The 14,129-nt window shown below is 43.3% G+C and overlaps 1 protein-coding gene across 1 annotated transcript in view; it reads right to left on the bottom strand.

The window, feature by feature from the left end:
• Positions 1-14,129, bottom strand: part of mylk2 (myosin light chain kinase 2) — a 255,199-nt gene that overhangs the window by 210,874 nt on the left and 30,196 nt on the right. Inside the window, exon 2 of the mRNA XM_068048759.1 lies at positions 1,434-1,539. Within this exon, the coding sequence (XP_067904860.1) occupies positions 1,434-1,539 (106 nt within the window). The remainder of the gene's footprint in view (positions 1-1,433; positions 1,540-14,129) is intronic.

Consider the following 14,129-nt stretch of genomic DNA (forward strand, 5'->3'; position numbering starts at 1 on the left):
ATTTAAGGTAAGGGGCAGGAGGTTTAGAGGGGATTGAGGAAATAAAATTTCACCAAGAGGGTGGCTGGAATCTGGAACAGACTGCCTGAAGGGGTGGTAGAGGCAGGAACCTTCACAACATTTAAGTAGTATTTAGATGAGTACTTGAAATGCCGTAGCATACGAGGCTACGGGCCAAGTGCTGGAAAATGGGATTAGAATAGATAGGTGCTTGATGGCCGGCACGGACACGATGGGCCGAAGGGCCTGTTTCTGTACTGTATGCCTGTATGACTCTATGACTCCAAGACATTAACTGCTCACTGCAACACACTGATATGGACACACAGTCACACTCTAACACTAACCCCTCACTCTAACACACTGATATACCACATTCTGTCACACTCCGACACTAACCCCTCACTGTAACACACTGGGATACCACATGCTATCACACTAACCCCTGTAACACACCAATATACCATATTCTGTCACACTCTGACACTAGACATTCACTGTAACACACTGATATACCACATTCTTTCACACTCTGACACTGGACATTCACTGTAACACACTGATATACCACATTCTTTCACACTCTGACACTAACTCTTCACTGTAACACACTGATATACCACATTCTTTCACACTCTGACACTAACTCTTCACTGTAACACACTGATATACCGCACTCTATCACACTCTGACACTAGACATTCACTGTAACACACTGATATACCACATTTTGTCACACTCCGACACTAACCCCTCACTGTAACACACTGGGATACCACATTCTGTCACACTCTGACACTAGACATTCACTGTAACACACTGATATACCACATTCTTTCACACTCTGACACTAGACATTCACTGTAACACACTGATATACCACATTCTTTCACACTCTGACACTAGACATTCACTGTAACACACTGATATACCACATTCTTTCACACTCTGACACTAACTCTTCACTGTAACACACTGATATACCACATTCTTTCACACTCTGACACTAACCCCTCACTGTAACACACTGATATACCGCACTCTATCACGCTCTGACACTAACCCCTCACTGTAACACACTGGTATACCACATGCTATCACACTAACCCCTGTAACACACCAATATACCACATTCTTTCACACTCTGACACTAGACATTCACTGTAACACACTGATATACCACATTCTGTCACACTCTGACACTAGACATTCACTGTAACACACTAATATATCACATTCTTTCACACTCTGACACTAACCCATCACTCTAACACACAGATACATGACACCCGCTCATAATCTAACACTATTTGCTCACAATAACACTGTGTTATACTACAGTAAGTTTGTGTGCAGTTATCATTTTTGAAACATTGACAATTCTCAGATATATATTTGTGTTTGACGATCCTTTGCCAGAAATCATCTATTACCCTCCGAGCACCTCCTGGAGGTTACACGTGTAGAGGCTGCTGACAGGTGCTGTTCTGAATGACACACAGCGATGCTCAAATGGAGCTGGCAGTGGGGGTCTGTCATCTGAAGAGAGAAAAGATACAAGGTAAACTGTCAGAGAGGGCCGTAACTCTTTGTGGAATCAGTCTTGGAGAGAGGAAAATGGGCGGGTGAGCACAGCCATTGGCAGATTTGGCCTGTGATGCCAGCTGCTGTTTTGAGGAGGCACCAGGAACCTACTGAGCTCTTCCCACGCAGCAGGCAAATTGTTAGCAAAGGCAGCAATTGTCCTGCAGATGCTTTTGGGAACATCTTAACCAGAGCACTTCAATCCCAGGGCCCTGAAGCACTGTGGAGAAGGGGAACTTGCCCAACCATTCCTTTTATTAGATTGTTCATTGTTGATTTTAAAATTCACATCCTTGCTTTCAAATCCCTCCTTAGCATAAGAACATCAGAACATGAGAAATAGGAACAGGAGTAGACCATTCAGCCCCTCGAGCATGCTCCGGCACTCAATGCGATCATGGCTGATCTTCTGCCTTACTCCACTTTCCTGCCCACTCCACATATCCCTGGCTTCCCCAAGAGACCAAAAGTCTATCTCAAACTTGAATGTATTCATCGATGGAGCATCCACAATCCTCTGGGGTAGAGAAATCCAAGATTCACAACCCTCTGAGTGAAGTAATTTCTCCTCATCTCAGTCCTAAATGATTGACTCTTTATCCTGAGACCGTGCCCCCGTGTTCTAGCTTCCCCAGCCAGGGGAAACAACCTCTCACTGTCTACCTGTCACACCCCTTCAGAATCTTGTAGGTTTCAATGAGATCACCCCCCATTCTTCTAAACGCCAGAGAATATAGGCCACATTTACTCAGCCTCTCACCAAAGGACAACCCAGGAACTAATCTCGTGAACCTTCACTGTACTGCCTCCAAGTTAAGTAAATGTTTGCTTAGGTATGGAGACCAAGACAGCACACTGTACTCCAGGTGTGGGCTCACTAAAGTGCTATATAATTGGAGCAAGACTCTCTTATTCTTGTACTCCAGTCCCCTTGTAATACAAGTCAACACACACTTGGCTTCCTAATTAGTTGCTATGGCCTGCATGCTAAATGTGTTCCATGTAGGAGCAGGCTTAGGTCTCTCTGGACATCGACATTTAGAAGTTTCATGCCTTTTCAAAAAAAATTCTGCTTTTCTATGCTCACTACCAAAGTGAATAACCTCACACTTAGCCACATTATACTCCATCTGCCACTTTTTGACCACTCACGTAACCTATTTCTTTTTGCAGCCTCTTTGTGTCCTCTCCACAGTTTACATTCCCACTTAGCTTTGTATCATCAACAAATGTGGATACATTATTCTCGGTTTTATCCTCTAAATTATCAATATAGATTGTAAATAGCTGATGCCCCAGCACTGATCCTTGCAGAACTCATCCTGCCAACCTGAAAATGCCCCATTTAACCCTGCTGTCTGCTTCCTGTCTGTTAACAATCCTCCATCCATGTTAATACATTATCCACAACTCCATGAGCCCTTATCTTTTATGTGGCCCCTTACCGAATGCTTTTTGGAAATCCGGGTATACTACATCTACTGGTTCCCCTTTATCTACCCTTCTAGTAACATCCTGAAAACACTCGAATAAATTTGTTAAAACGATTTCCCTTTTATAAATGCAAAAGCAAAATACTGTGGATGCTGGAAATCTGAAATAAAAACAGAAAATGCCTGAAATACTCAGCAGGTCTGGCAGCATCTGTGGAGAGAGAAACACAGTTAACATTTCAGGTCAGTGACCTTTCATCAGAACTGGGAAAAGTTAGAAATATAATAGATTTTAAGGAAGTGAAAGTGGGGAGACCGGGAAAAAGAATGGAAGGGACAGTCTGTGATAGGACGGAAGACAGAAGAGATTAAGTGACCAAAGAGTTGGTGGTACAAGGCCAAAGGGAGTGGTAGTGAGATAAGTAAAGAAACATGACTTGGAACATCTCCGATCAGTCCTCAAGCAGGACCCCGTGCTTCCAGTCACCTGTCATTTTAAATCTCCACTTGCTCTCATGCTGACCATTCTGTCCTTGGCCTCCTGCAGTGTCCAGTGAAGCTCAACATAAGCTTGAGGAACAGCTCTCATTAGGCACTTTACAGTGTTCAGGACCTCAACATTGAGTTCACCAATTTCAGTCTGTAATCTCTACCCCCATTTTGTTTCCTTTATCTCTGCGGGTTTTAGTTTTACATTCATTTTCTTTGCTTTGCTTTCAAATGGCAATTGCTCATCAGTCTGCCATTCACACCTCCTCTTTTGTTTCTTCAATTGTCCCATTACCACTCCCTTTGGCCTTGCATCACCGACTCTTTTTTTCATTTAATCTCTCCTGTCCTCCACTGTATTATGTATCTAAATTTTCCCAATTCAGATAAAAGGTTATCAATCTGAAACATTGGTCAGGATTTGATGTGTCTCCCTGTGGCAAAGTGGCCCCGTCACCAAGCTCCTGAAACTTAGATTTAAAAAGACCGGAGGATTGCACCTGGTGTGCGAGGGCGGGGGGGGGGGGGGGGGGGGGTGACACAAAAAGGCAGAGGAGGGCTTTACCCCGCCTTTTCGGCCCGGCAGTGGGGGCCCTGCCTCCAACACAAAATCCAGCCCATTAATTCTGTTTTTCTCTCTCCACAGATGCTGCCTGACCTGTTGAGTATTTCCAGATTTTCTGCTTTTATTCCCTTTTGTAATGCCATGCTGACCCTGTCTGATATTACTCTGATTTTTAAATGCATTGTTAGGACTTCCTTAATAAGAGATTTCTGCATTTACCCAATGACTGATGTCAGGCTAATTGGCCTGTAGGTCACTGTTTCCTCTCACCCTTCTATTTTGAATAGCAGTGTTACATTTGCAAACTTCCAATCTGCTGGGACCGTTCTAGAATTTGAGGAATTTTGAAAAAATCATAACCAGCCCATCCGCTATCTCTGCAGCAACCTCGTTTGGGACCCGCGGATGTGGGCCATCAGGTCCTGGGGATTTGTCGAAGTTTAGTCCCTTAAGTTTCTCTAATAGTTTGTCTCTGCTGATATTAATTAATTTAATTTCCTCACTCTTATTAGCCCCTTGGTTACTCTCTTTTTCTGGTATGTAATATGTGCCTTCCACTGTGGAAATAGGCACAAAGTATTTCTTCAACATCTTTCAACACTTTCTCATTCCCATGAATATTTCTCTTGCCTTTGCCTCCAGTGATCTAACGTTTACTGTAGCTGCTCTCCTTTTTATGTATTTGTAAAAGCTTTCACAATCCATTTCTATATTCCTGGCTAGTTTACCATTATGTTCGTTTTCCCCTTTTTATCAACTTTTTTTTTCACCCTTTGCTAGTTTCTAAAACTCTTTGAATCCTGAGGCTTGTATTTTAACATATCGGTCTCTTCTTTAATCTAATACTATCCTTATCTTCCCTCGTAAGCCACAATGGATCTTTCTTGCTGAGCTTTTGTTTATAGTAGAACATATATTTGTTGAAAATTTTGAATCATTTCTTTAAATGTTTCCACTGTTTATTTACCACCTTACCCTTTAGTCCACTTTACCCAATCAACCTTAGCCATCTCTCTCCTCATACTTGGCTTAGTTCAAGTTGAAAATTCTTGTTTTGGATTTGAGTATGTCGTTCTCAAACTTAATATGGAATTTAATTCTATTATGATCACTTTTTATACAGTCAGAGTCATTTACGGCACAGAAGGAGGTCATTCAGCCCATCAAGTCGATGCTGCTCTCCCCAGAGCAATCCAGTCACTCCCATTCCCTCGCTCTATCCCTGTAGCTCTGCAAGTTTATTTCCTCCAAGTGTCCATCCAATTTCCTTTTGAAATCATTCACCATTTCTGCTTCCACCACCCTCATAGGCAGCGAGTTCCAGGTCATTCCCACGTTCTTCCTCACATACCCCTTGCATCTCTTGCCCAAAACCTTCAATCTGTGTTCCTTACACCTTTGTACAATCAGCTAATGGGAACAGTTTTTCCTTGCCTACCTTATCAAACCTGTCATAATCTTGTACACCTCTATCAAATCCCCCTTCAAACTCTTTTGCTCCAAGGAGAACAACAACAACTTGTCCAACCCAACCTTGTAGCTAAAATCCCTCATCCCTCAAACCATTTTATTAAACGACCTCTGCACCCCCTCAAGAACCCTAAATGTAATACCTCCAAATTTGCAGATGACACAAAACGGGGTGGGAGGGTGAGTTGTGAGGAGGATGCAGAGAGGCTTCAGGGTGATTTGGACAAGTTGAGTGAGTGGGCTAATGCATGGCAGATGCAGTATAATGTGGATAAATGTGAGGTTATCCACTTTGGCAGCAAAAACAGGAGGGCAGATTATTATCTGAACGGCTATAAACTGAGAGAGGGGAATATGCAGCGAGACCTGGGTGTTCTTGTGCACCAGTCACTGAAGGTAAGCATGCAAGTGCAACAGGCGGTAAAAAAGGGCAAATGGAATGTTGGCCTTCATAGCGAGAGGATTCGAGTACAGCAGCAGGGATGTCTTGCTGCAATTATACAGGGCCTTGGTGAGGCCACACATGGAATATTGTGTGCAGTTTTGGTCTCCTGATCGGAGGAAGGATGTTCTTGCTATAGAGGGAGTGCAGCAAAGGTTTACCAGACTTGATTCCTGGGATGGTGGGACTGATGTATGAGGAGAGATTGAGTCGGTTAGGATTATATTCGCTGGAGTTCAGAAGAGTGATGGGGATCTCATGGAAACCTATAAAATTCTAACAGGACTTGACAGGGTAGATGCAGGAAGGATGTTCCTGATGGTGGGGGAGTCCAGAACCAGGGATCATAGTCTAAGGATACGGGATTCAGGACTGAGATGAGGAGAAATTTCTTCACCCAGAGAGTGGTGAGCCTGTGGAATTCACTACCACAGAAAGCAGTTGAGGCCAAAACATTGTATGTTTTCAAGAAGGAGTTAGATGTAGCTCTTGGGTCAAAAGGGATCAAAGGATATGGGGAGAAAGCGGGAACAGGTTACTGAGTTGGATGATCAGCCATGGTCATAATGAATGGCGGAGCAGGCTCGAAGGGCCGAATGGCCTACTCCTGCTCCTATTTTCTATGTTTCTATATCCTTCCTAATGTGTGCTGATCAGAATTAGACACAATACTCCAGTTGTGTCCTAACCAGAGCTTTATAAAGGTTTGATACTGCCTCCCTGATTTTGTACTCGACACCTCTATTTATGAAGCCCAAGACCCCATATGTCTTGCTGACCACTGTCTGCATATGTCCTGTCACCTTCAAAGATCGATGCACATGAACCCCCAGATCCCTCTGTTTCTGCACACTCTTTAAAAATAGGCTTTTAAATCTATACTGTCTCTCCCTATCCCTTCTGCCAAAATGCATCACCTCACACTTGTTTATATTAAATTCCGTCTGCCACTTGTCTGCCCATTCTGCTCCCCTATCTATGTCCTGTTGCAGTCGACTTGTATCACCATCACTGTTTGCTATTCCTGCAAGTTTGGTATCATTGACAATTTTTAAAAAAATTACCCTGTATTACAATATCCAAGTCATTCTATTATATATCCAAAAAACAGTGGTCTTAGTACTGATCCTTGAGGAACACCACTTTGTACCACCCTCCAGTCTGATAAACAACCATTTACCATGACTCACTGTTTTCTGCCCTTAATCCAATTTTTTATCTAAGCTGACACTGACCCTCCTATTCCATGAGCCTCAATTTTGTTAACCAGTCTTTTGTGTGGTACTTTGTCAAACACTTTCTTAAAATCCATATAGACAACATCCATTGCATTCCCTTTATCAACCTTCTCTGTTACTTCATCAAAAAATTCAATTAGATTAGTCACGCATGATCTACTTTTTAAAAATCCATTCTGATTCTCCTTAAGTAACTCAAATCTCTCCAAGTGCCTGTTGATTTTTTTCCCCGGTTACCCAATAGATCTTTTACTATGAAATTACTAATTAACCCTATCTCATTACACAATGCTAGATCTAAAATTGCTCTGTTTCTAGTTGGTTCCACAATGTATTGTTGCAGGAAACAGTCGCAAAAGCTCTCTACAAACTCATCATCCAGACTAGCTTTGCCAATTTATTTGGTCCGGTCTATATGAAGATTAATGTCCCCCATAATGATGACATTGCCTTTGTTACTAGCTCTAATTGTTTCTTGCTTAATGCTTTGTCCAATGGTATATCTACTGTTAGGGGGCCAATAAACTACTCCCATCAGTCTTTTCTGACCCTTGTTATTCCTAATCTCTACCCACACTGACTAATTCCTGATCTTCTGAGACAAGACTCATTCTCACTACTCTCTTTATGTCATCCTTTATTATCAGGGCTACTCCTTCTTTTCCATTCTGTCTCTGTTTTAAAAATATTAAGTATCCTGGAATCTTTATTTCCCAACCTTGGTCACCTTGCAACCATGTCTCTATAATGGTGATTATATCAAACCAATTATCTCTATTTGTGCTGCTAATTCATCTTTCTTGTTACAAATGCTTCGTGCATTCATCTACAGAGCCTATAATTTTATTTTTTTACTACTATTCTTTGCATGGGCCTTATTCGGTGATGCACTGTTACTCTCTGTTCCTTCCTGACCCACTCTGCTTGACTTTACCCAAATCACTACATTGCTCTATTGCCTTGACTTTTCTCTTTAGATTTCTAAATCTCCCTTCACTCGACCCCTCCTGCCCTCCCTGCGTCTGTAATCTTCCCAGCTCTATGACCCTCCAAGTTATTTCCTCTCCTCCAATGCTGGCATCTCGCGCATCCTTGACTTCCTTCAGTCCACCCTTGGCAGCTGTGTCTGGCCCCTAAGCTCTGGAATTCCCTCCCTAAACCTCTCTGCCTCTTTACTTCTCCTTCCTCCTTAGAAATGCTCTTTGAACCTACCTCTTTGACCAAGCTTCCTAATATCGTTTTATGTGGTTTGGTCTCAACTTTTGTTTGGTAATGTTCCTGTGAAGTACCTTGGGACATTTTATCACATTAAAGGCACTCTCTAAATAAAAGTTGTTGTTCTGTTTTGGTGTCAGAATAAGGAAAGCCAAGGGAAAGCAGTTGCAAATGCAGACCAATCCTTCACTCCATTGAAGGGCTGACTCCAATATCACACCATCCCATTAACCAACAGAAAAGGTCAAGCATTGGTTGGCTTCTGTTCTGGACCAGCTATAGGTAGGGTCAAGTGCATTGACAATCAGCTTAACAGTTAGTCCAGATCGAAGCCACTAGACAGGACAATGGATGGGCACAACATGGACAAGGTAAGAGTAATTACTGGCAGAGTAATCTAACCCATCACTCATAGTAAATGGACCTGGGAAACCAATCATCCAATCAAAAAGCCAGGTTTTTGCAATAGCCCCACGATCTCAATGTTAAAGAAAGAATTTGCCACACCCTCAGAAACATCTCAATGTGTTTCACACACATTAAAAGAAGCACTAAGACTCTTGTTATGTAGGCAAATATAGCAGCAGATTTGTGCATAGCAAGATCCCACAAACAGCAATGAGATGGTTTTGCTTAGAGGATGAATGTTAGCCAAGATCCAGGAGATCTCCTGGTCTTCCTCAGACAGTGCCATGCAATCTGTAGGTCCATTGGATTTACAGGCAGACATTAGAATTAATTCCCTGGACCAACAGCCATGTCAGAAGCCTAACTGTTCAAACTCACAACTGTCCTACTCGATCATTGCACTGAAGGATTGCCCAGCCAGTTCACTGAGGGACAAGCACTAGTTAATTATATAGTCAGTCAGCCTCAGTCAGTTTATTGCTGTATCTTCTCACTGGGAGAACAGTGTGAAGTAGTGGGGCACTTTCAGGCTGATTAACAGTCTAACAGGCCATGATGTGCATGCCTGTGCCTAGGTCAGGTAAATGGCAATAAGCCAGCAGCACATTAAAATGTAAGCACTTCATGATTAACAAACCTACTGCACGGTCCATGGGTTTTTCCCAATTCTGGCTGATCACCCAGGCACCAGTCAGTTAACCTAATCCATCAGCTACATTCTAATTAACAAGATGTAGAACGAGAGCCAAGTGTAAACTGGGTCAATCGCTGAAATCTTTCATTAACTTTCAAATAGAAACAGCACAGACTTCAAATCACTGGCTTCCAAAACAATTCCCTTAGTATATCAGATAGGAAATAAAATGAACAAACTTGATGAGCATCTAGAGTGTGGGCAGGCTTTGGACAAACCCACCAGCAAAGGGACAATTTGCAATTACAATGTAAAGTGGGTACACTGTGATGGGTGTCGTCCTTGCTTGTTCGAGCTGGTGTAGGGTCCAGCTCTCACTCTTTCTTATTTTTCACAGATGTGCACACCAGCATTTATTACCCATCCCTAACTGCCCTTGAGAAGGTGGTGGTGAGCTGCCTTCTTGAACTGCGGCAGTCCATTTGGGGTAGGTACACCAACAGTGCTGTTAGGAAGGGAGTTCCAGGATTTTGACCCAGCGACAGTGAAGGAACGGTGATATAGTTCCAAGTCAGGATGATGTGTGACTTGGAGGGGAACTTGCAGGTGGTGGTGTTCCCATGCACCTGCTGCCCTTGTCTTTCTAGGTGGTAGAGGTCACAGGTTTGGAAGGTGCTGTCGAAGGAGCCTAGGTGAGTTGCTGCAGTGCATCTTGTAGATAGTACACGCTGCTGCCACTGTGCATCAGTGGTGGAAGGAGTGAATGTTGAAAGTGGGGAATGGGATGCCAATCAAGCGGGCTGCTTTGTCCTGGATGGTGTCATGCTTCCTACAAGAGAAGGGGCAGTACTGGACCTAATCCTAGGGAATGAAGCTGGGCAAGTGGTAGAAGTGTCAGTGGGGGAGCATTTCGGGGATAGTGACCATAACTCTGTAAGATTTAAGGTTGTTATGGAAAAGGACAAAGACAGGCCAGAAATAAAGGTACTGAATTGGGGGAAGGCCGATTTCAATTTGATAACAGGATCTGGTCAAAGTGGACTGGGAGCAGCTACTTGTAGGAAAGACTACATTCGACCAGTGTGCGTCATTCAAAGAGGAAATAGTGAGCGTTCAGAGCAAACATGTACCCATTAAGGTGAAGGGTCGGAACAACAAGTCCAGGGAAACCTGGATGTCAAGGGATATAGAGGATTGGATCAGGAAAAAAAAAGGAGGCTTATGGCAGATTTGGAGCACTAAAAACAGTGGATTTGCTGGAGGAGTATAGAGAGATACAGCACTGAAACAGGCCTTTTGGCCCACTGAATCTGTGCTGACCATCAACCACCCATTTATACTAATCATATATTAATCCCATATTCCCTACCACATCCCCACCTTCCCCTTCCCCGAGGCAGCAATTTACAATGGCCAATTCACCTATCAACTGAAGTGTTGGGCTGTGGGAGGAAACTGGAGCACCCAGCAGAAACCAACACAGTCACAGGGAGAACTTGCAAACTCCACACAGACAGTACCCAGAACTGAACCTGGGTTGTTGGAGCTGTGAGGCTGTGGTACTGAAAGGAAGTAATTTGGAGAGTGAAGAGGGGACATGAAAAAACACTGGCGGGCAAGATAAAGGAAAATCCTAAGGTGTTTTATAAGTATATTAAGGGTAAGAGGATAACCAGGTAAGAGTGGGGCCCATTAGGGACCAAAGTAGCAATCTGTGTGTGGAGCCAGAGGACATAGGTGTGGTTTTAAATGATTACTTTGCATCTGTGTTCACTATGTAGGTATAGAGATCAGGGAGGGGGACTGTGAAATAACTGAACAAATTAGCATTGAAAGGGAGGAAGTATTAGCTGTTTTAGTGGGCTTAAAAGTGGATAAATCTCTAGGCCCAGATGAGATGCATTCCAGGCTGTTATGTTGAGGCAAGGGAGGAGATAGCAGGGGCTCTGACACAAATTTTCAAATCCTCTCTGGCCATATGAGAGGTATCAGAGGACAGGAGGACAGCAAATGTGGTACCATTATTCAAGAAGGGTAGCAGAGATAAACCAGGTAATTACAGGCCAGTGAGTCTAACATCAGTGGTTGGGAAACTATTGGAAAAAATTCTGAGGGACAGGATTAATCTCCACTTGGAGAGGCAGGGATTAATCAAGGATAGTCAGCATGGCTTTGTCAGGAGGAGATCGTGAGGCAGTGACGAGATGTGTAGATGAGGGTAAAGCAGTTGATGTAGTCTACATGGACTTCAGTAAGGCTTTTGATAAGGTACCGCATGGGAGATTGGTTAAGAAGGTAAGAGCCCATGGGATCCAGGGCAATTTGGCAAAGTGGATCCAAAATTGGCTTCGTGGCAGGAGGCAGAGGGTGATGGTCGAGGGTTGTTTTTGCGACTGGAAGCCTGTGACCAGTGGTGTACCACAGGGATCGGTGCTGGGACCCTTGCTGTTGAAGTGTACATTAATGATTTAGACGTGAATATAGGAGGTATGATCAGTAAGTTCGCAGATGACACGTAAATTGGTGGTGTCGTAAATAGTGAGGAGGAAAGCCTTAGATTACAGGACGATATAGATGGGCTGGTAAGATGGGCGGAGCAGTGGTAAATGGAATTTAATCCTGAGAAGTGTGAGGTGATGCATTTTGGGAAGACTAACAAGGCAAGGGAATATACAATGGATGGTTGGACCCTAGGAAGTACAGAAGGTCAAAGGGACCTTGGTGTACTTGTCCATAGATCACTGAAGGCAGCAGCACAGGTAGATAAGGTGGTTAGGAAGGCATATGGGATACTTGCCTTTATCAGCCGAGGCATAGAATATAAGAGCAGGGAGGTTATGATGGAGCTGTATAAAATGCTAGTTAGGCCACAGCTGGAGTACTGTGTACAGTTCTGGTCACCACACTATAGGAAGGATGTGATTGCACTGGAGAGAGTGCAGAGGAGATTCATCAGGATGTTGCCTGGGCTGGAGTATTCCAGCTATGGAGAAACTGAAAAGGCTAGGGTTGTTTTCCTTAGAGCAGAGAAGGCTGAGGGGGGGATATGATTGAGGTATAAAAAATTATGAGGGGCACAGATAGGATAGATAGGAAGAGACTTTTTCCCTTAGTGGAGGGATCAATAACCAGGGGGGCATAGATTTAAGGTAAGAGGCAGGAGGTTTAGAGGGGATTTGAGGAAATATTTTTTCACCCAGAGGGTGGTTGGAATCTGGAACACACTGCCTGAAGAGGTGGTAGAGGCAGGAACCCTCACAACATTTAAGATGTATTTAGATGAGCACTTGAAACGCCATAGCATACAAGGCTACGGGCCAAGTGCTGGAAAATGGGATTAGAATAGTTAGGTGTTTGACGGCCAGCACAGACACAATGGGCCAAAGGGCCTGTTTCTGTGTTGTATAACTCTATGATTCTATTGTTGGAGCTGAACTCATCCAGGCAAATGAAGGGTATTCCATCACACTCCTGACTTGTGCCTTACACTAATCTGATGAGCTGCCAGAGGGTAGGAAATTGGGGAAAACATGGGAACGCTGTGCTGTGAAAGGTCTGTAACAACATCTTCAAGGGAAGCAGTGAAAGGAGGGAAGTTTATTCAGCACGTTTTATTCAGTGAGCAAATAAAATATTGGAGACTGTTCAAACTCAAAAATCCACAAGTTATTGCAGATGAAAATTAGTCCCAGACCTGCACACCTGACCTGCACCTGAGGATCCCTTTAATATATTCTCAAAATGGACACCTTCTACCAGCCCAGTAATGAGGAACTGTTACTAATCTGGCAGGCAGAGTTGAAAATGGCATTGGCAGCTGGAAACTGTATTAAAAGTGTCAACAATTCCCGGTGTTGTAGCCAATCACAAACAGTTAAATATAACCAATTGCAGAGCTATGGGAAAAGAGTTGAGGAGTGACATTTATTGGATAGATCTTTCAAAGGGCCAGCACAGGCAGGATGGGCCCAATAGTCTCCTTCTGTGCTGTAAGACTCAATAAAATATAACCAATTGCTAGTTTATGTCAATCTGTTCACCAGAGCAATGGAAAACATAAAGAAATAGTGACCACTTTCTATTGCATTTCTATAGCACCTTTCACATCCTCAGTATGTCCAAAAGCTCCTCATGGTCACTACCTGTTTCTATTTGGAAAGATGGCATCCAAATTTACACACAGTAAGATGCCACAAACACCAATGAGGTTAATGATCAGGCAATTTGCTTTTTGATGTTGGTTAAGGGATAAATAATTGTCCAGACATCTCCTGATCTTCTTTGAATAGTGGCCATGGGATCTTTTACATTCACCTGAGAGGACACATGAGGCCTCAGTTTAACATCTCATTGAAAGACAGCACTTGTGACAGTGTAGCATTTCCTCAGTACTGCACTAGAGTGTCAGCTTAGAATTTGGGCTCAAGTCTCTGGAATGGGGCTTGGAGATATAATCTCTGACTTCGAGGTGAGAGTACTGCTGTCTGAGCCGTGGCTGACTTCTGAAAGCAACAAAGCACAAAGGAGCTGACTAACATGATAGATAAGGGAGTGTCTGTGGATGTTATTTATATAATAAGGTTCCACACAAGAGACAGTTAACAAAAACAAGAGCACATTGAATTAGAAGCAACCTATTGACATAGCTAAG

This window comes from Heterodontus francisci, chromosome 16, assembly GCF_036365525.1.
Source record: "Heterodontus francisci isolate sHetFra1 chromosome 16, sHetFra1.hap1, whole genome shotgun sequence".
Lineage (NCBI taxonomy): Eukaryota > Metazoa > Chordata > Chondrichthyes > Heterodontiformes > Heterodontidae > Heterodontus > Heterodontus francisci.